This window comes from Stegostoma tigrinum, chromosome 40 (genome assembly GCF_030684315.1).
Source record: "Stegostoma tigrinum isolate sSteTig4 chromosome 40, sSteTig4.hap1, whole genome shotgun sequence".
In the NCBI taxonomy this organism is placed as follows: domain Eukaryota; kingdom Metazoa; phylum Chordata; class Chondrichthyes; order Orectolobiformes; family Stegostomatidae; genus Stegostoma; species Stegostoma tigrinum.
Genome location: NC_081393.1, coordinates 937,786 through 960,231, shown reverse-complemented (window position 1 = coordinate 960,231; position 22,446 = coordinate 937,786). Strand labels below are relative to the sequence as shown.

Sequence of the window (22,446 nt, the reverse complement as noted above, 5' to 3'; positions counted from 1 at the left end):
TTGATGTTATGGATGTGCAGAGGCCCTATCAACACTCTCAGGTGGTTATCAAAGAATCCTTTGTAGAAAAATTCTCTGTTTCCTCAATGGCATTTAAGAAAATGTCCCTTTTGCAGTGCTTCAAGAAGGCCACTCCCCACCAATTTCTGTTCGAAAACATAGAAGGTCGGAACAGTAGGCCATTTAAAATCATAACCAACTCAAACTCTAATCTCTCCTTCTATGTCAGTCCTGTCATCCCAGGAAACAATTTGCTAAACCTGCATTGCACTCCCCCTATAGTGAGAACATCCTTCTTTGGATAACTAAACCAATATTCCATGTGTAGCCTCACCATTGTCTTGCTGAAATTAAAAAAAGGCGATCTTGTTTCCATACCGAATCCTCTCGCTAGGAAGGCTAACAATCAGTTTGTCTTCTTTATCGCCTGCTCTGCATTCTAGCCTCTAATGACTTAGATGTGAGGATACCCAGATCTCATTGAACATTCCCCTCTCTCAATTTACAGCATTCAGTCTGCCTTCCTATTTTTGCAACCAAAGTGGATACCCTCTCATTGAACCATATTTTCCTGCATCTGCTATGCATTACTCAACTTGTCCAACTCAGTGCAACATTTCTCTGTCCTCCTCACGTCTCACTCTGCCACCCAAATTTGTTACCTGCAAATTTTGAGTTATTAATTCAGTTCTTCTGCCTTAATCATTAACAAAATTTGTGAAAAGCCGAGGTCCCGATACTGATCCCAAGGTATCGGTACTGATCCCATGAGTACAAATATGCAGCATTAACTGGCCCCCTGCATGACCTTTACCAGTTACATCCTCAGTCAGTTCTTACGGTTGGTGTCACAGTGAAGCGGTCTGGGAAGGGTATCCTCAGGTGGTGAGCAATAAATGATACCATAGCAATGGTCCCCATGTCCTATTACTGACTAATTTTCTTAGGAAACCTCAGCAGATGTACTATGCATTTATCTCTTTACTGTTTATGAGATTGTGCTGCTGAAGTTACCCTTCTTGCCTCTGTGGTACTAAATCCAATTTAAAAGACAAGAATTGCATTTAAGTGATGGTTTTGCAAATGTGGAAACCACAAGCAACTACAAATTATTTCTTCTTCCTTTCTGAGCAAGAAGTGGAGATGTCTTTGGGGACACGGGTGAACACAATTTGGGACTGAGTAGAGGAAGTTAATTTTGTTAGTGGATGTGGCACTGCCCACTGGTGATTCTAGGTGCTGATATCTTTTATCACTTTGAATTGTTGGCTCTCAGCACAGAACTTCAGTAAAGGTGGAACAATTCAATTAAATCTAACATGGTGTGACGTGTTTGACATGTTAAAATGCTTCATATTCACAGGGTTCAGTGAAGCTTGTGGTATGCATAGTGACAGGCAACCGTGAAGACCTGTATCATGCCATTAAGAAACTCTGCTGTGTGCAATCTCCTGTCTCCTCACAGGTAAGGGTTCAGCTCCTGGAAGACCATGAGAGCCACTTTCTGAAAGCTTAATCTCAGTGGTGTTACTGCACTACACTTATTCACAATTATGCTAGAGGGGAGTTTGAGCCATTTTTGTTTAGATTCATTCAAGGGCTGTGGGTGTTGCTGGCTAGATAGCATTTGTTACCTAGAGGGCAGTTAAGAGTGAACTACATCACTGTGGGTCTGGAATCACATGTAGGCCAGAACAGGTACGCACGGCAGATACCTTCCAAAAGGACATTCGTCAATCAGATGATTTTTTCTGATAATTGACAATGGATTTATGGTTATCTCTAGATTTTTAATTCCGGATTTTCTTTTAGGTGAATTGAAATTCCACCATTTGCCACGGTGGGACTCGAACCCAGGTGTCCAAAACATTATACCGCAGGGCCATCAAACCACTCTCCTCCTCCACTACCAGCCCCCCCCCACCCCCCGACTTTCCCCCCGGGGCAGTTGTGCTTAAATGTATGAAGAGGACTAGGATGAGAATATTTAGTCCTTAACACTGATGCAATTAGCTGTTGTCCAATTTCACTTTATTTAGTCTCCTTGATTCTGTGCCTAAAAAATGTAAGTGGAAGTAGGAATTAGTACGTTATACTGAAGGGGAAATGACATGAGGAGTAATTAGGAACAAACTGAAGAAATGTTAAAGGATTGGGATAGATCGAGGCTCTAGGGCAGAGATGTTTAATATAGGCAAATGTAAATCAGGTGATTGTGTGAACAGATAATGAGCAGTAGTAAAATTGGAGAGGGATATTTGGGATTATCAGTGGTAATAATAATGATGGTGACATAATCCTCGTAATATTGTAATCATCTGCCAAAGGCAAGTCTCCAGGTCATTTTTCTGAGGCCTTAGATTTCCCTGTTCCAGTTCTGAAATGAAGTCCGAGAGGTGAAATGTTGACTTTGTTTTTATCTTCACAGCTTCTGACTGTGCCAGAGCTTTGTGTTTTTATTACAAGCATCCGCAGTAATTTACTTTTGTCTGAGTTCCTCTTTTCTGTCAAGTTAATGAATACTCAGAGTCCGTGACTGTTGACTGATCCAGTGATACATTGGACCTGGTCAATTTATGGACTTGTTCTTGCACTTTTTAGGAAACCGGGTTTGGGGGACAGTGAAGGGGGTAAAATGGGATAATTCAGGATACATTGACCACTCAGTTCAGTTCCTTTTGAAATATTTTAGTTAATATCTGGTCAATGGGTTCCCAAGAATCTGGAGTTGGAGGAAATGCACACCTGTCATGCTTTCGCTTGACATTTAATCCAGTTGGGCGTTCAGAATTGCCTGTCTGATTTTCTCTTTATCTATGTTCAGATAATCCATTGCATGACAGGAGCAGGACAGGGATTTGTCATGGCATTGATAATTTGATCAGTAACATATGTTAACTTGAATCTCTTCAGGTGATTAATGTGAGGACAGTCTCTCAGACTGTTAGGATGAGAAGCATCTGTCAAAAGATCCTGCTGCAGATAAATTGCAAATTGGGTGGAGAGCTATGGGGTGTGGACATACCGCTGGTGAGTATCTGGATCTTGCCTCCAGTCTCATTTGTCACCATCTATTTGGTATGGTTGGTTTCAGGACTGTTGTATTGCCCAGCCACAAGAATCAGCCACACTGTTGGGAGGACTCTGTTTTGTGAAACGATGGCACTGTGGTTAGAACTGCTGCCTCAGTGCTAGGGACCTGGATTCAATTCTAGCCTCAGATGACACTGTGGAACTTGCGTGCTCACTCCATGTCTCTGGGTTTCCCCTGGATGCTTCGGTTTCCTCCCATAGTCCAGATGTGCATGGGTTAGATCGATTGACCATGCTGAATTGCCCATAGTGTCCAGGGATGCACAAGATTACAGGATTTGGTTGGGGGGTTGGTCTGGCTGGGATGCTCTTCGTAGGGCTGGTGTGGACTCGAGGCCAAATGGCCTGCTTCCACACTACAGGGATTGGGATCAGATCTCTAGTCTAAGATGCGAGCATAAAATGAAGGCTGAGGTTCAGCTTTGTTAAGGGAGTAACATGGTGTAGGAGATTCTGTTCTTTTAATGACGTGTTTAAGCAAGTCTCCTACCCATCTTCAGATGCATAAAACATATTCCAGGACATTGTCAAAGAAATGGAGGGAGCTCTGCCCAATGTAGGGTCAGTATGACTCCCAGTTAGCTTATGTGACTGGTTTTAGTTAAGTGTATTGAATGAAACTTTCCACATAGAAGTCATCCTGGGGTTTTATTTGCAAAACATAACTTCTCATGCAATGTGCTATATAACTCAGTGACACGATAACGGTCTAGTTTCCAGACCACTGAATTGCACTCTCTCTAGGATTTTACTTAAGGGTTACTATGCCTCAGGTGACGAGAGAGATTGAGAAGGAGAGTCCTCCATAATAACCTCAGCTAATGCTGTTGACATCACACTGAGTTGCAAAGCAACCATCCAGCTAGCTGTGACCCCCTGACAGGGTCGTGGCCCCCACACCTCCCTCACCCCGATCCCAGGCCCCAAGATGACTTTCCATATTGGCAGATGTGCAGGTGAACATCTGCTTAATGTAGTATACTGTATCCACTGTGCCCGGTGTGGCTCCTTCTACATTGGGGAAACCAAACGGAGACTTCGGGATTGCTTTGCAGAACACCTCCGCTCGGTTCGCAATAAACAACTGCATCTCCCAGTCGCGAACCATTTTAACTCCCCCTCCCATTCCTTAGACTACATGTCCATCATGGACCTCCTGCAGTGCCACGGTGATGCCACCCGAAGGTTGCAGGAACAGCAACTCGTATTCCACTTGGGAACCCTGCAGCCCAATGGTATCAATGTGGACTTCACAAGCTTCAAAATCTCCCCCTCCCCCACTGCGTCCCAAAATCAGCCCAGCTTGTTCCCGCCTCCCTAACCTGTTCTTCCTCTCACCTATCCCCTCCTCCCACCTCAAGCCACATCTCCATCTCCCACCTACTAACCTCATCCCGCCTCCTTGACTTGTCCGTCCTCCCCAGACTGACCTATCCCCTCCCCACCTATATTCTCCTCTGCACCTATCTTCTCCTCTATCCATCTTCGGTCCGCCTCCCCCTCTCTCCCTATTTATTTCAGAGCCCTCGCCCCATCTCCTTCTCTGATGAAGGGTCTAGGCCCGAAATGTCAGCTTTTGTGCTCCTGAGATGCTGCTTAGCTGCTGTGTTCATCCAACTTCACACTTTGTTATCTTGGATTCTCCAGCATCTGCAGTCCCCATTATCTCTGATCTCCAAGTATGCAAGTGTTTTGTTGCCCGAGGACTTCATTTGGCAATTTAACATGGCCAATCCAACTAATCTGCACACCTTTGGACTGTAGAAGGAAACTAGAGCACCCAGAAGAAACCCACACAGACACGGCTCCCTAGTACTGTGAGGCAGCACTACTATTTGCCGTGCCGCCCATATTTTGTGTTTCTATTTCAGATTGCTGGCACCCACAGTGTTTGTTTAATTAAAGACAAATTGGACCTTTCAGGTATGGGAAGTATGTGTGGCAAGAGTGGATGAATATGGAATTGTCTTCGATGGACAGCAATTGATGCTCAAACAATGGTTAATTTGAAAACTCATTGTAGAATGTTTTGCTAACCAAAGGTATGAATAGCTCCAATATGTATTTGGTTTGCAGACAAACCAGGATCTTACTGAGAGGTGGAACAGGCATGCCGGTCTAAATTGACTCTTTGTAAAACTACTGAGTAAATATATGTATATTATTTGCCTGGGGTAGATAATCCTCATTCCGTAATGATCTCTAACTGATCTGGTGTAATGTATAGCGCTCAGCTTTGCCTAGATAAGTACACGCATTAAGTATGTGTATATGCATTATGCTTAGCTCGTTGTCTGCCCTGTTTCAGAAACAGCTGATGGTGATAGGAATGGATGTGTACCACGACCCTGTCAGGGGGAAGCAGTCTGTTGTTGGATTTGTTGCCAGCATGAATAAGTAAGTCTATCCTGTTTATTGGTCAAGGTCAAAAATCACACAACACCAAATGATAGTCCAACAGTTTTATTTGAAAACACATGCTTTCGGAGTCTTGCTCCTTCAGGTGTTAGTGAGAGAGGTGGCATCAGACACAGTTTATAAGCAAAAGATCAAAAGGTCATAGAACTGATGTGAATGTATTGAACAAACCTAAGACAGCTGTTTAATCTTTAATCAGTTAGAAAGAAGATGCAGGTTTCATTTGATTAGTATGCAAATCCCAGAATTTCTTTGAAGTCACTACCCTGAAATAACTAAAGTTTTTATCTCTATATCAGAGGTGACATCTCAGGTCAGACAATGCATTTTAGGTGTGAGGCCTTGTTTAGAATATGGCTGTGTACGACCTTGGACTCAGGCTGGTTTTATTTCCAAACTATGAAATTTTAATGTGCAGCATTGACTTCTGTACAAATTGTGTGCTTTTTGAACAATATAGAATGTTTCAGCAATTCAAAATCTGAAAATGTGTGTGTGCTTGCACGTGTGTGTGTGTGTGTTAGGGTCAGGTGGGTGGAAGTGTGTGCGTGTGCAGGGGAATGAGGAGGGGATGTGTGTGCGAGTGAGTGTGAGTGTGCAGGCTGGGAGAGAGTATGGTTGCAGTTGGTAGTGTGTGTGTGTGTGTGTGTGTGTGTGTGTGTGTGTGTGTGTGTTTTAAATAGTACTTTTTGCAGGGGATTGTTCTGTTCCTCTAAGAGTATCACTTCACACACTGCCCACTCGCTGGCTTTGCAATCAGTAAGGAAGAGCCTATATTGATCACCCCCATCAGGTATAAGAGGGCTGCAAGGCCACTGCAGATCTTTATGTTGAGGTTTCCAACCACCTGCAGTGTTGGTGATCTGATAATTCGTGAATTGGGAATTGGGTAAGTGAAATGTTTCTAATGCTCTGATTGATACACCAACAGCAAAACCCTGGAGCTTACACCCTTTGCTTTCTGGTAAGAAGGACAGGAGATGTTACAGAAATATTCAGTCAAAAAGCACTGTGACTTTCAGGGTTCAGAGCTGCCCCGTGACTAGTTGCATATCAGCAGACTGTTCAGGCAGCTTCTTGTGACGCACAACATTGGGAAGACTTGGTTTAAATTTAGTAGCATGATGGAAAGCAACTTTCAACTTGCTACTTTTCCAGTTGAGCAAATAATGAAAATGATCGTCTTGCTCTCTCCCTCTCATGTGGATCAGCTTTCATTTTCTCTGATAAATGAAACTGGGAAGGTCAGAATCTTCAGAAATGTGCATTGGAGTTGCCGGCAGGTTTGCCTGACGGAGATGCTAATTTGATACAACGTGAAAAACAATACTGAAGTGGAAATATTCTGATTAGGCAACATATGTGAACAGTGGAACTGAGTTACATAAATATGCAGAAAATGGGCAGTTAACCATTCACCCATTCGAGCCTGCTTCACCATTCAGTGTGACCGTGGCTGATCGTCCAACTGTACCTTCTTTTTGCATTTGCCTTATCCCCTTTGATCCATTTAGCCCAAAAAACTATATTTAACTCCTTCTCAAAGAAGGTGAAACATCCCATGTTTCAGCTTCAAGCACTTTCTGCAGCAGAGTATTCCACAGGCTTACCATTCTTTGAGTGAAGACGTTGCTCCTTGCCTCAGAACTACATGGCCTTCTCTGTATCCTTAGAATGAGGCCCCTGCTTCTGGACTCCCTTGTCACCGGGAGCATGCTTCCAATGCTTGGTCTCTCTAGACCTGTTAGAATTTTATAGGTTTGTATAAAATCCCCTTTCAATCTTCTAAACTCCAGTGAATACAGTCCTCCCCACTCTAGCCTTTCTTCATTCATTAGTCCTGCCATCCCAGGAATCAGCCTGGTAAATCTTCATTGCACTTCTTCTTCAGCTAGAAAATACTCAGATCAGCAGACCAAAGTGTGCACAATACTCTATGGATGGTCTCACCATGACCCTGAACAATTGAGCAGGGATAGCTTGCTGCAAGTACTCAAACATTTTCACTGTGAAGGTCAAATTTTCTCCTCCGTTGCTTGCTGCACCTGGATAATTGCTTTTAATGACTGGTATACAAGGGACACCAAAGCTTCGTTGCACCTTCTCCTTTCCCAACCTGTTGCCAGTCAGATAGTTAGTGTGTCAAGCTTTAAGATTTTCTCTCTCTGTAATGACTGTGTGACCTGTTGAAAATTTCCATTTGACTTCCTATCTGATTTCTAACATCTTCCATACTTTACATCAACAGCCCAACTAAAGCAATCTTTTCATCTGAGGCTGAGATGTTTGAGTGGTCTTTTTTTTCATTTATTCATTCACGGGATGATGGCATCACTGGCTGAGACCAGCATTTATTGTCCATCCCTAATTGCCCAGAGGGCAGTTGAGTCAACCACATTACTGTGGGCCTGGTGCCACATGTAGGCCAGACCAGGTAAGGATGGCAGTTTCCTTCCCTAAAGGACATTAGTGAACCAGGTGGGCTTTCCCCCTGACAATCAACAATAGATTTACGGCCATCATTAGACCCTTAATTCCAGCTATTTATTGAATTCAAACTCTACCATCTGCAGTGGTGGGATTCAAACCTAGGCGCCCAGAACATTATCTGGGTCTCTGGATTAACAGTCCAGTGATAATTCCACTATAATGAATCTAATGTTCAGGTGTCCCATGTGTAAAACATGGCCTCGCTAGTCACTGTAACACTGTACAGCTGTGCAAATTTTGAAAGTCTCGCTGCTCTTCCAATTTGACCTCTTCACATTTTGTAGTTTGAGTACTCCACCTGGCATTCGGTTGACTGGGCTCTGAAAATCCCCTTTAACCTCCTTGCTTCTTGAATTCTGACTGTTAAGAACCTAATTAAAACTGGCAGACTAAGTCACCAAATTGTGCACTCCTGCCACCTGACGACCAAACCCAAGTAACAGAACCATTTATCCCTTTCTTCCCCCATACTTGGTTATTTTCCCCTTTTAACGTATCGTTGCACTGATTTACGTTTGTAGAATATTCTGTGCGCTGGTCACTCTGGCTCAAGGTATTGCTACTGAATTTCTAAACTGATATATTTATAGAGACATACAGCATGGAAACAGACTTTCAGTCTAATTCATCCACATTGACCATGTTTCCCAAACTAGACTAATCCTATTTGCCTGCGTTTAGCCCATATCCTTGACAGTGCCTTGATGATTTGATTTTATTCATTCACAGGTTTGAGCAATTGAGCAAATAACTGCCCCTCTGAACGTCCCATTGACTTCTGGATTATTCCAGCCCAGGTGTGTGGTACACCTGGATGGCCAGGTAATGCAGGATGTTATAAAACAGTGTATCTCCAGAACAGGAATTTAGCATTTTGCTAGCAGTCAGTAGCTGAACTGACAAGTGTGAAAATCCTGCATTGCGTATAGACGTTGGATAATGCAGAAATTTTGTTTGACCCTTAAAATGAGCCTTCATATCAGACTGTCAGTCCCTCATTTCTTCACTAGCTTTTGGCAGTTACTGTTTCAGTATACTCCTGTTAACAGAACTGTAGACCTGCATTTTTGTACTTTTCACAACTTAGAGACATCTCAAAGTGTTTACAGCCAGTGGAGTATTTTGTCAAGTATTGTCATAGCTGTAGCTTCAAAAAGGTAGCTGCCAATCTGCAGTGACAAAGTTGCGTGAGCAGCAACATGACAATGATGAACATTGTATCAATAATGAAAGTTATGGAATAAGAATTGGTAAAGCTACCTGTGAAATCTTCCTTGCTGTGTGAAATGCTGCCATTGTGTCTTGAGTCTCCACCTGAGGGAGTGCAGCTTGAAATGTAGTTGAATGTCTCATCAGAAAGGAAGTATTTCCAACACTGTAGGATTCTGCCAATACTGGCGAGTCAGCCTGTGTTATGAACTCTTGTTTCTGGAGTTTGTCGTCAACTTAAGATGAATGAGTGTCTATCATTCGCCTAATATCGATTCTTAATCAATAGTTGAGACATTTTTAAATATATTGTCACTTGCATTTTAGAGTGATTATTACAATAAAATACAGTGAAAAGCTTCAACTATTGCCACAATCCTGTGGCATTTTGAATAGTTTGTGTAAAAATCAATAAAAGATAAGCGAAAATGAGCTGACTCACCAACAATGCCAGTGCTGCCACTAGTCTCCAAACACACTCACCCACTACCACTACCACCACCCCTTCACCTCACAGCTGCCTGTGTCTGACCCACCAATGTAGGAGTTGCCACTGTTTAAGTGCCACCCATTTCCTGGTGGGTCCAGTGATGCTGATGTCAGTGCTGAACCCACACTCTGCCTCTGCAACCAGGAGTCCCTGGTTGTGCTGCCAGAAAGGTTGCTGCTGCTACCCTGCCAAGAGGTCCACTCCAGCTGCCCTCTTCTGAAGTGTTGCCTTGCTGGTGCCACCATCTTAAAGTCCACTGCTGCTTCTGATTGACATGGCTTCCCCCAGCCCCAAACGCCAGGAGGACATCCCTGCTGCCACCACTGAATCCAGTTGCTGTGAGATGTGTCTGCTGCTACTTTGGATCGCTGGAAGGTGCTGTCATTTCATACATGGCCCACTCTAACTGCTACGTCAATATCAACAACTGACCTGCTGCAATAGGCTCCAAAGAAAAGGAAGAATAAAAGGAAAAAAAGAGAGCACAGTAGGCAAAGGAAAAGAGAAGAGAAAACATGCAGGAGCAGATGAGATCCAGGCAAGAGCCTGAATGCAGCCCTGCTCCTCCTCTGCCATTTCATGATATTAGAGGCATTGACACAGTGCCTTTGCAGCAGTCCCTCAAGGTCAAGAATGGCTTGCTTTCACTATGGTGGGGTGGTTGGGAGTCTTGTGTCAGGCTTGGGGAATGATGTGGTCTGCCCATCGCAGCTGGTTGTGCATGACTGATGTCTTGATTCTGGGAACGTTGGCCTGGGAGAGGATGGTCATGTTGGGAAACCTATCCTGTCGTGGGATTTGTGGACTTAGGCGAAGGCAACACTGGTGAATCCTCTCCAGGAATTTGAGGGGCCTACTGTACATGCTGCATATTTCTGATTGTATATAGGAGATTAGGGACCATGGATGTTTTATAGATCATGCACTTGGTGCTGGATTTGAGGTTTCCAACTTTGAACGTGTTCCTCAAGCTTCCAAATGCTACACCAGCACATTGGAGTTTGATATTGGATTTCGGCACCACTGTGCATGTTGTTGCTGGGTGAAGTCACCAATCTGTATGTTGCTTGCCAGAACACTGCTCCCTTTCTCTCCAGGTACATGGTATATTCTTCAACCCACTAGTTAACCCTGTTCGGCCATTTGGATTTGCAGTTGGCTTGAGGGTGTATCCCAGACTGTATCATAAGTAGCAGGAGGAAAACAGGAGCGTTCTCCAGACCACCACTTCCCAACACTTGAAATTATGATGCTTCATTGTGAGATTGCAACGAAATAAATCACTCATCATTAATAGCATGGAATTGATTTGAGAGCTGAAGTCAAGGAGACCATTTTGGTTTAATTCTATGTTTTCTTTCCTCAGGGCAATGACCAAGTGGTTTTCGAAGGTTGCATTTCAGTTGCCCAATCAGGAAATCATTGATGGATTAAAGATTTGCATGGTGGCATCCCTGAAAAAGTACTATGAGGTAGTCAGCAAAGGCATCGTGTATCAGCGTTGTGCGCACATCACTGTAATTCTGTGTTCAGTAAAAATTTTAGAGGAGGTTGTATACAGGTGGGTGTGGTGTCAAGCTGGTGTTAATTAGAGACTTTAAAACAAAGCACATTAGCTCCTTGACAGTAGTTGTATCTTCTTTCACCATGAACTCCTTGCCCAGATTCCTAGGCAGAATTTGCTTCTCACCTGAATTTCTTTTCACTTTCTCTGACAATAGACAACTCTGTCAGTAAACATAGCGATTCTAGTGTCAAACTACATCTGTCTTTCTTTCCTTCTGTCTATCTCTGTCTCTCTCCCTCTTTTTCTCTCTCAGTCCCTCCCCACCTCCCTTTCTTCCATTGTACCTCCCACCATTCTCTTTCCTCTTGCCCCCACACCACCCCCCCCCCCCCCAACCTCCATCCTTCCCCTCCCTCCCACCTGTGGCAGGAGGAGGAGATAATATAGGACAGTGAGAAAGTCATTCTGAAAGACACGCAACCTGAAACAATACTAGTGTTCAATGTTCCCTTCGCTGTGCTCAGAATTGGCGGTTCTGCGAGGCATTCTCCTCGGAAAGATTAGAAGACATGGCACCTGTTCTGTGTTGTTGTTAAGAGTTCCGATGTACAGTTGCCCTTTGTTTTGTTTCCATTTCTACTTTTTCTTCTCCCTTTCATGCTCAACCAGGAGTTAATTAGGCAGAGTGTGTCTTTGTTTGAAGTGTGTGGCTTTATTTGATTGCTGCTTGTGGCCTTGACTAGGTGATGTAAGCAGTGAGTTGTTGGAATGTCTCATGCTAAGTTTTCACTGAGTCAGTGTATCTTAACTGTTGTGTACAGATAAACCACTGTCTCCCTGAGAAGATTGCTGTGTACCGCGATGGAGTGTCTGATGGCCAGCTCAACACTGTGACAGACTATGAGCTTCCTCAGCTCCTAAAGTGCTTTGAGGTGTTCAGTGACTATCACCCAAAAATGATGGTGATAGTGGTGCAGAAGAGGATCAGCACTAACCTGTATGCAAAGGCAGCATCGGGCAGGCTTGAGGTGCCACCACCTGGAACTGTGATGGACCATACTGTCACCAGCAGGGAATGGTGAGACCATAACACATACAAGTTGAAGTAGGCCATTCAGTCCATCGAGTCATTCAATTCCTGCTTGACCATTTTCAACTGAATTTTCCTGACTTTTGTCTGTAACCATGATACTTTCACTGATTAAAATCTATTTGTGTCAGCTTAAATATTCTTAATAACCCAACTTCTGCAGCCCTCTGATCACAAATTTACTCACACTGAAGAAATTCCTCCTCATCTGTCTTGTACAGGTGACCTCTTATTCTGATCCTACACCCTCCAACAAGAGGAAGCAACTTGCCTGCACGTAGCCTGTCAAGTCTCTTACGAATCTTGTATGTTTCCAAAGGGATATCTCTCATGCTCTGAGCTCCAAATACAAGCCCATCCTACACAATCTGTCCTTGTAAGACAGTACTTCTATACCCAGAATCAGCTGAATGAACCTTGTTTGAACTGTCTACAGTGACAGCATCTCTCTCCCTGGATAAAGGGGCTAAAACTGTTCTGTGTTTTCAATAGGCTAAGCAGCATCAGAAGATCAGGAAAGTTGACATTTCTGTTTGGGGACCCTTCTTCAGAAATGGAGGAGGGGGAAGGGAATTCCAAAATAAATAGAGAGGAGGGTGGGGCTGGGGACGGTAGGTGGGATGGTGATAAGTGAGTGCAGGTAGGCAGTTAGGATTGGTCAGTGAGGTGGGAGGACCAGATAGGTTGGAGAGAAGATGGACAGGTTGTGTCGGATCAAGGACGCAGGATGAGAGGAATGGTTGATGATCGGATGAGGCCGGGATTGTGGAGATTTTGAAACATTTTTAAAGTCAATATTGAGACAAATGAGTTGTAGGCTCCCAAGATGGAATATGAGGTGCTGCTCCTCCAGTTTCCAGGTTGCATCATTGTGACATCAGAGGAGGCCCAGGATCGACATGTCACCCAGGGAGTGGGAATGGGAGAGGGAGTTGAAGTGATTGGCAAATGGAGGGTGTTATCGTTTGTCCCGAACAGAGTGCAGGTGCTCTCCAAAGCAGTTTCAAAGCCTCCGCTTGGTCTCGCTGATGTAGAGGAGGCCACATCGGGAGCAGAGAATGCTGTAGACCACATTGACAGATGTGCAGGTCAACCCCCCGCCCCCCCCCCCCCCCCCCCCCCCCCCACTGATGTGAGAGGTTAGTTTGGTTTTTGGATGGAGGTGAGGAGGCAAGTGTAGGGATAGGTGTAGTGCTTCCTGCGGTTATAGGGAAATGTGCTGGTGTAGCCCTTCCTGCGGCTGCAGGGACAAGTCCAACTTATCTCCAGATTCAATGTATTATTCTCCGCCACCTGTAATCTGACCCCACAACCAAAGATACATTTCCTTCTCCACCCCTTTCTGCCTTCCATCGGGACTACTTCCTCTGCGACTCCCTTGACCATTGCACATTCTCCATGAGCCCCACCATCCCTGGCACTGTAATTTGCATCCAAAGGAAGTTCTGCATCTCCTCCTACACACTCTCTTCCCCCCACCCACTTCACCTCCGTCCAAGGCACCAAACGAACCTTTCACGCCAGAGAGAGCTTCACCTGCACTTCTGTTAATGTGGCCTGTTGCATCCTCTGCTCTTGATGTGGCCTCCTTTACATCAGGGAGACCAAGCGGAGGCTCTGAAACTGCTTTGTGGAGCACCTGCACTCTGTTCGGGACAAACGACAACACCTTCCATTCGTAAAGCATTTCAAGTCCCTGGATGACGTGTCCATCCCTGGGTCTCCTCCAGTGTCACAATGACCACCAGGAAACTGGAGGAGCAGCACCTCATATTCTACCTTGGGAGCCTACAACTCGGTGGTCTCAATGTGGACTTTACCAATTTCAAAATCTACCCACCCCGGCCTCATCCCATGACCAACCCTCATTTTCATCCCTGTCTTCTTGACCTGACACAAGCTGTACGTCATCTCTCCCAACTATCCGCTCCTCCCACCTCACTGACCAACCCCACCACTGCCTACCTGCATCCACCTATCACCATTCCACCTACCTTCCCAATCCCCACCCCACCTGTTTTATTTCGGGGCTCCCTTCCCCCTCCCCCTTTTCTGAAGAAGGGCCCCTATCCAAATCGTCACCTTTCCTGCTCCTCTGCTGCCTGGCTTGCAGTGCTCCTCCAGCTCCACACTGTTATCTCTGACTCCAGCACTGGCAGTTCTTACTATCTCTGTTCTGTGTTCTAGTTGTGTCCTGACTAGTGCATTGTATAGCTGAAGGAAAATGTCCCTATTTGTATACTCCCAAAACTAAAAGCAAATGTGGTTCCCCTGTTCAAGAAGGGGAGTAGAGACAACCCTGGTAATTATAGACCAGTGAGCCTTACTTCAGTTGTTGGTGAAGTGTTGGAAAAGGTTATAAGAGATAGGATTTATAATCATCTAGAAAAGAATAAATTGATTAGGGATAGTCAGCACGGTTTTGTGAAGGGAAGGTCGTGCCTCACAAACCTTATTGAGTTCTTTGAGAAGGTGACCAAACAGGTAGATGAGAGTAAACCGGTTGATGTGGTGTATATGGATTTCAGCAAGGCGTTCGATAAGGTTCCCCACAATAGGCTATTGTACAAAATGCGGAAGAATGGAATTGTGGGAGATATAGCAGTTTGGATCGGAAATTGGCTTGCTGAAAGAAGACAGAGGGTGGTAGTTGATGGGAAATGTTCATCCTGGAGACCAGTTACTAGTGGTGTACCGCAAGGGTCGGTGTTGGGTCCACTGCTGTTTGTCATTTTTATAAATGACCTGGATGAGGGCGTAGAAAGATGGGTTCGTAAATTTGCAGACAACACAAAGGTCGGTGGAGTTGTGGATAGTGACGAAGGATGCCGTACGTTGCAGAGAGACATAGATAAGCTGCAGAGCTGGGCTGAGAGGTGGCAAATGGAGTTGAATGCGGACAAGTGTGAGGTGATGCCCTTTGGTAGGAGGAACCAGAAGGCCAAGTACTGGGCTAATGGTAAGATTCTTGGTAGTGTAAATGAGCAGAGAGTTCTCGGTGTCCATGTACACAGATCCTTGAAAGTTGCCACCCAGGTTGACAGGGCTGTTAAGAAGGCATACAGTGTTTTAGCTTTTATTAATAGAGGGATCGAGTTCTGGAACCAAGAGGTTATGCTGCAGCTGTACAAAACTCTGGTGCGGCCGCACTTGGAGTATTGTGTACAGTTCTGGTCACCGCATTATAACAAGGATGTGGAAGCTTTGGAAAGGGTGCAGAGGAGATTTACGAGGATGCTGCCTGGTATGGAGGGAAGGTCTTACGAGGAAAGGCTGAGGGACTTGAGGCTGTTTTCATTAGAGAGAAGAAGGTTGAGAGGTGACTTAATTGAAACATATAAAATAATCAGAGGGCTAGATAGGGTGGATAGGGAGAGCCTTTTTTCTAGGATGTTGACGGCGAGCACGAGGGGACATAGCTTTAAATTGGGGGGTGAAAGATATAGGACAGATGTCAGAGGTGGTTTCTTTACTCAGAGTAGTAAGGGAATGGAATGCTTTGCCTGCAACGGTAGTAGATTCGCCAACTTTAAGTACACTTAAGTCATCATTGGACAAGCATATGGACGTACATGGAATAGTGTAGGTTAGATGGGCTTCAGATCGGTATGACAGTTCGGCACAACATCAAGGGCCGAAGGGCCTGTACTGTGCTGTAATGTTCTATTTCATTTGCCTTCCCTATTACCTGCTGAACTTGGATGCTAGTTCTTTTTTTGTATTTGTGCACAAGAGCTCCCAAAACCCTCTTTCAGCATTCTACAGTCTTTCTCTGTTTAAATAATATTCAGCCCCTCTACTGTTCCTGCCAAATAACATGATTTCACGTTTTCCCACATTATTCCACCTGTCGAGCTTTTGAACGCTAACTTAAACTGTCTGCAGACACTTGTGCCGTCCTCACCACAGGCCTTCCCGTTTATTTTTGTCAACTGGCTGTAGATATTCACTTTCTGGATGTGAGTTTGCTCGCTGAGCTGGAAGGTTAGTTTTCATACGTTTCGTCACCATTCTAGGTAACATCATCAGTGAGCCCCTGATGAAGCGCTGGTGTTATGTCCCACTTTCTATTTATCTGGTTAGGTTTCCTTGGGTTGGTGATGTCATTTCCTGTTCTTTTTCTCAGGGGATGGTAGATTGGCTCCAAGTCCAAGACAACAAATAAAACGAACGTCATCTACAAATTACCTTGCAAGAACTGTGACAAACACTACATTGGACAAACTGGCAGGAAGCTAGCCACCAGGATACATGAACATCAACTAGCCACAAAAAGACATGACCCACTATCACTAGTATCCTTACATACAGATGAGGAAGGACACCACTTTGATTGGGATAACACATCCATCTTAGGACAAGCCAAACAGAGACATGCACGAGAATTCCTAGAAGCATGGCATTCCAACCGGAACGCCATCAACAAACACATTGATTCGGGGCCAATCTACCATCCTCTGAGAAAAAGAACAGGAAATGACATCACCAACCCAAGGAAACCTAACCAGATAAATAGAAAGTGGGACATAACACCAGCGCTTCGTCGGAGGCTCGCTGATGATGTTACCTAGAATGGTGACGAAACGTCTGAAAACTAACCTTTCAGCTCAGCGAGCAAACGCACATCCAGAACCTCAACCTGAGCTACAAATCTTCTCAAAACTCGATATTCACTTTCCTTATCAAAGGCATTAATGTATGTTGTAAATCATTGTGGCCCCAGCACTGATTCTTGTGGCACTAAATAAAGGTTACCATCCTGAAAATGCCCCTCTTAACTATCTATCTTCTATTAGTTAACAAATCTTCTATCCATGCCGATATACTACCTACAATACACTACCTACCAATGGGTTCCTGCCCAAACTTACAACTTGATATTTCGAGGTCTTTAGCCCAGGACTGTCTTCACATCTGATGGATGATTGCCGATTTTGTCAGCACCGCCCTGGGAGCAGCTATCTAGCTTGTCAAGCCATCTGCTGTCAGACCTAGTTGAAAACAGTGAATGGTATGAGAGGCACAGCTTCAGAAAATGAAGCTCAAATATTTGAACAACAGCATTGCTATTGGAGCAGATTTTGAATCCATGCACGCTGATGTGTCAAAGCAGTGCTCCTGTTCTGTGTACCATGGGAGAAACCTGCTGTGTTCCATTTCGTGCTGAGTTCAAGTTCTGACAGTGTCCGTTTCCAGAAAAGATAAAATTGTCAGGCCTGAATCCAACAGTTCATTCCTTGTAACCAACTAAGTCTATATATCTGGGAAATAAGGCTGAAATCTTAAAGTCCTTTTTGAGACTTCAGTTGTCCTGCCTCAGCTGTACTTTTATGACCCACGCTGAGAACTCATGAACTGATTGGATAACAACAATCAGAAGTTTTCCCTCCTTCGGTTTGGATACACTGTTGATTGTAACCCTTGCTGTGCTATGTTCGTTCTTCACTGCATGTCCATTCCCATCGTCATTGCAGAGTATTTAACAGGGTGTATGTAAACCTGGTTGCTCTCATCTCATTGTGGTTTCCCTGTTTTGAAGGACTGACTTCTTCCTGTTAGCCCATACTATTCGTCAAGGCTGTGGAATCCCAACACACTATATCTGTGTGTACAACAGTCTCAAGCTCAGCCCTGACCACATGCAGAGGTAAGGTGTGTGCAACTGAGCAGTGCATTTTTTTTAAAACAAAAACACATCAAGTTTTGTTTTCACAGATTGAAGGGTGAGAGTTTGAGAATGAGTGATTTTTTTTCCAATGTGGCTCCACGTGGCTCTCATTTTTATACTTATTAACTATGGTCACGTTGCACACATTGAAGACCCTGATTAATCTTTTCATGAAATGAGTTTGAAAGCCTTTGGGTACCACAGAGCCCAACTTGTTTGTAGGTATGAAATACGCACATATTCTGTGCCCATTTTGAAATTGACGCTCCTACATTCTTATGTGGTTGAATAGTAACCTTCAGAGAAACCTGGAAAGCAAAGTTAATTCAAGAAATGATCTTTATGGACCAATGAGATGGTCGATGCAAAACTGAAGCACTGTCAGTTGCAGTAAGATGGAATTACAGTATGTTTACATACTATTATTCAATCAAGTGTGGGCTAGGGAAGTAACAAGGGGATACAGTTGTCAAGGGGATTTAGGTGCATACGTAAAAATTTGGATGGTTTAATGGAGTTGTAAGTTTTTCTGAAAATTTTAGTACACGTCAGCAAATGCATAGAGAGTCTCTGAACTTTTCAGCTCATACACTGACTTTCATGGTGTTTTAAAATAATCAATTAGTATTACTGAAAACAACAAATGCTAGAGATTACAATGGGTCGGCAGCATAATTGCTATTTACCTTCAGTGGTGTTGGCTCATTGATTTCCTTCGTGTGTCATGTGGGATAGCTACACTCATAAAATGTAACTATTTGTCTCAGTTTCAGAAGGATGCAACAATATTTTTCACTTAAATCTACATTCCCACCCACTTTTTGTTATGTTGAACATTTTTTCCAATAGATGCTGTTAGACTTTCTGTTGTCAGCATTGGGTAGGTATGGTGAGGGCATGTCAGGTTTCATTTCATCTAGAAATGGCCTGTCTGTCTCCCAAGTTTGGAGTATATTTGGGTGTGTACACTGCCTTTCACATTCTCAAAGTTCCAAATCACCTGACCATATTAGCCAGTTTTAAGTTCTTGTTCTCCTGTATGACATTGAATTTGGACTCTCAGTACTGTGACCATGACCAGATAATCAGTGTTGTTGTAGGTTGAGGGATAATTATGGGCTAGATTGCAAGAGCAGCTCTCATATCCCATAGGATTTTGTGTCCATTTATTCAACTAATTGTGTTTTTGATTTGTTATTTCAAAAGAAGCATCTTTAACAGTGCAGCACTCTCTTGATAGTGCACTGGAATTATGAGACTTGATATTGTCTTAGTTCGTGGGATGTGTGTGTTTCTGGCTGGACTAACATTTGTTTCCCTTTCCTCATTGTCTTTTAAGATGGTAGTGAGGTAGCAGTATATTGTCAAGTCAGGTTTGTAAGTGGCTTGGAGGGCAGCTTGTCGGTGGCAGTGGTCTGATATATTTGCTGCCCTTGTTCTGAGTGGCACTGGTGGTAGATTTGGAAGGCTCTATCACCCTGTTGTCATCTCTGACATGGGAGGTAAAACTGACCTGGTGACCAGGGCTGTAAATGACACCCTGTGAGGCAAGATTGACCCAAGTATTGGGCTTGGCTTATGTTTGCATGGCCCTTTTTCTGGAGATGGTGTACACCTGCTATGCAAACACAACCATAATGCTTTGCGAAAGTAGGAACTGCAGATGCTGGAGAATCTAAGATAACAAGATGTGGAGCTGGATGAACACAGGCCAATCAGTATCCTAGGAGCAGGAAAGCTGGCATTTTGGTTCTTCTGAGGAAGGGTCTAGGCCCAAAATGCCAGTTTTCCTCCTCCTAAGATGCTGCTTGCTTGGCCTGCTATGTTCATCCAGCTCCACACCTTGTTAGCCCGTAATGTTTTGCTTTAAGTTGAATGCTTGAGGGTTTAAAGCCCATTCCAGACACTTCATAATACAGCTGAGGTTGACAGGCTGTACTATCAGAGACCAGTATTCAGGTCGGACATTAAACCAAGGTCCTCCCTCCCCTTTGGGTGCGAAATAGCATACAGTGGAATTGGAAGGATCATCCATGGCGAGAAACAGACTTAACAATTTGAGTCCAGTGAGATTCCTGGTCAGTTCTGAAGAAAAGTCAGACTGGACTTGAAATGTTAACTCTGTTTTCTCTCCACACCTGCATTTTCTGTGTTGGCTTCAGATTTTCAGTTATTACTACCATTTGAAGAAGATTAGTTGAATTTTCCCCAGTGATCTGCCCAGCATTTATCCCTAAATCATTATTTAAAAGGAACATTGCCTGGTTGTTGTCATACTGATCTATTGAGAGCTTCCTGTGCATGAATTGGTGCCACACCTTTATAAAAATTAAACAAGGCAAAAGTATTTCATTGGTTCTAAAGCCCTTTGGAATGTCTTGAGTGTCACAGGTGCTGTATAATGCAAGTCTTTAATGTTTTCTAATTCGCTCATGTGTCCTGGGTTATGACTTTGATCCACTGAATCTGTTTGATTTTTCTTGCAGGCTCACCTTCAAACTCTGTCACTTGTACTGGAACTGGTCAGGCACAATCCGTGTGCCTGCACCCTGCAAGTATGCCCACAAACTGGCATTTCTCTGTGGCCAGTCTCTGCACCAGGAGCCAGCTGCCCTTCTCTCCGAACTACTCTTCTATCTATGAGGCTGTCAGGAAATGCCTTTTCAGACCCAGACAGGAAAAACTATGGGCATAGTGGCTGGGTAAGGGACCATTGGAAGTGAGAGTGGCTTTCCAGGGAGATCTTCTCAAAATGGGAGCCCTTATCACAATTGGGCAGATTTATTTCCCCTGAGACTTTAATTATTACAACAACAGAGGAATTCTCTTATTGAAGCATTTTTTTGGTTTGTTTTCCAAGTGACGTGTCATTAACATGCAGTGAGCTGCTGAAACAAGCAAAACTACAAATGGCTAGGGCTGATTTGATTTGTACGTTTTGTTCAGTGTATTATTTAATTTGTTTTATGAGTTTGTACCTTTCAAACCAAGTGCTGGCAATGACCCATTTCTCCCATACCCTGACCTTTCAGGAAATTTCTTATGTGGGCTTGACACAGAATAATGTGGCTTGTATCATTGTGCACTTGATATTTTGTTTTGAGAGAGGTTATGTAATTTGAAGACACAGTAGAGTAGCTTTAATCAAATTCTGGTTGAAAGATGGATCAAAGAAGGTGCGAATGGAAATAGAAGAATTGATTCCAAATAGTTACCATGTTCTGAATAAATGTTCGTGATTGCCCAATTCCACTAATGGCTGCAGTTTCAGAACTGAGAGTCACCACTGTAATTTGATGGGGTATCATCTTTGCCCTATGAAACTCTTCTATTGAGGAGCAAAGAGCATTCTGTTTAACAACAATAAAAACAGAAAATGTTTGTGACATCCAGTATGTCTGGTAGTACCTGCATCTCTCCAGAGACTCAACTTTTCAGAACAACTTTCCTCTTTGTAGATGATTCCTGTTCAGCAGTTTATTTTTATCTGACCTGCAGGACAAGCATACAGTAGTCCACCTAGCCTGTCTCTCTCAACCCTGATAGTCCGTAGTAAAGACAGTCACCAGTCTGGAAGTCATGGATCTCCCTGGAAGGGCAATACAAGAAAACCCCAGGTCAATGCACGAAAAGAAAAATTCTACTCTTTCCTCCTTTGATTGGATCCAGTTGACATTATTGTGACTTTGATTAATGCGATTCAACACCTACTCCAGTGCAAGTTGACCTCCAGCCCAACTGAAGGAATCCAGTTAGCTAGTATTCACACAATGAAGCAAAGTTTCACTATTCTAATGAAAAGGAGAACCTAAAGGTCCGAGTCATTCCTGTTTTAATTTAATTCAGTGGAGATATTTATTGCAGCCAGATTGATGTGAAAGAGACAGGTTATTTGGGCCAAATAGGTTTTCTGTACTTCTGACATGAAAAGTTCCAAAGCTGCTGCATGAGAGCTACTTATTGAAAAACTCAGCAAAAAAAGGCAAAATTTCATTCCCATTTCCTCGACCTGTTGTTGAGTCTTCAGAGGAGTTTTCTGTTTTTTTTTTAATGATCCCATTACACTTGTATTTACATTTGCTTGAAATAATGTTTGAATTATTTTCTGAGAAAACTATTTATTGAGTTTTGAGAAGATTTGTAGCTCAGGTTGAGTTTTTGGATGTGAGTTTGCTCGCTGAGCTGGAAGGTTAGTTTTCAGCTGTTTCATCACCATTCTAGGTAACATCAATGAGCCTCTAGTGAAGCGCTGGTGTTATGTCCCGCTTTCTATTTATCTGTTTAGGTTTCCTTGGGTTGGTGATGTCATTTCCGGTTCTTTTTCTCAGAGGATGGTAGATTGATCCATCTACCATCCTCTGAGAAAAAGAACAGGAAATGACATCACCAATGCAGGAAATGACATCACCAACCCAAGGAAACCTAAACAGATAAATAGAAAGCGGGACATTACACCAGTGCTTCACCAGAGGCTTACTGAT

The 22,446-nt window shown here is 43.7% G+C and overlaps 1 protein-coding gene across 1 annotated transcript in view; it reads left to right on the top strand.

Annotated features, from left to right (window-relative positions):
* piwil2 (piwi-like RNA-mediated gene silencing 2) overlaps positions 1-22,008 on the top strand; it is an 87,091-nt gene extending 65,083 nt beyond the window's left edge. Inside the window, exons 14-20 of the mRNA XM_048522975.2 lie at positions 1,364-1,465; positions 2,914-3,030; positions 5,402-5,490; positions 11,067-11,172; positions 12,029-12,285; positions 17,837-17,944; positions 20,452-22,008. Of these exons, the coding sequence (XP_048378932.2) occupies positions 1,364-1,465; positions 2,914-3,030; positions 5,402-5,490; positions 11,067-11,172; positions 12,029-12,285; positions 17,837-17,944; positions 20,452-20,608 (936 nt within the window). The 3' untranslated portion in view covers positions 20,609-22,008. The remainder of the gene's footprint in view (positions 1-1,363; positions 1,466-2,913; positions 3,031-5,401; positions 5,491-11,066; positions 11,173-12,028; positions 12,286-17,836; positions 17,945-20,451) is intronic.
* Positions 22,009-22,446: the final 438 nt, after the last annotated feature.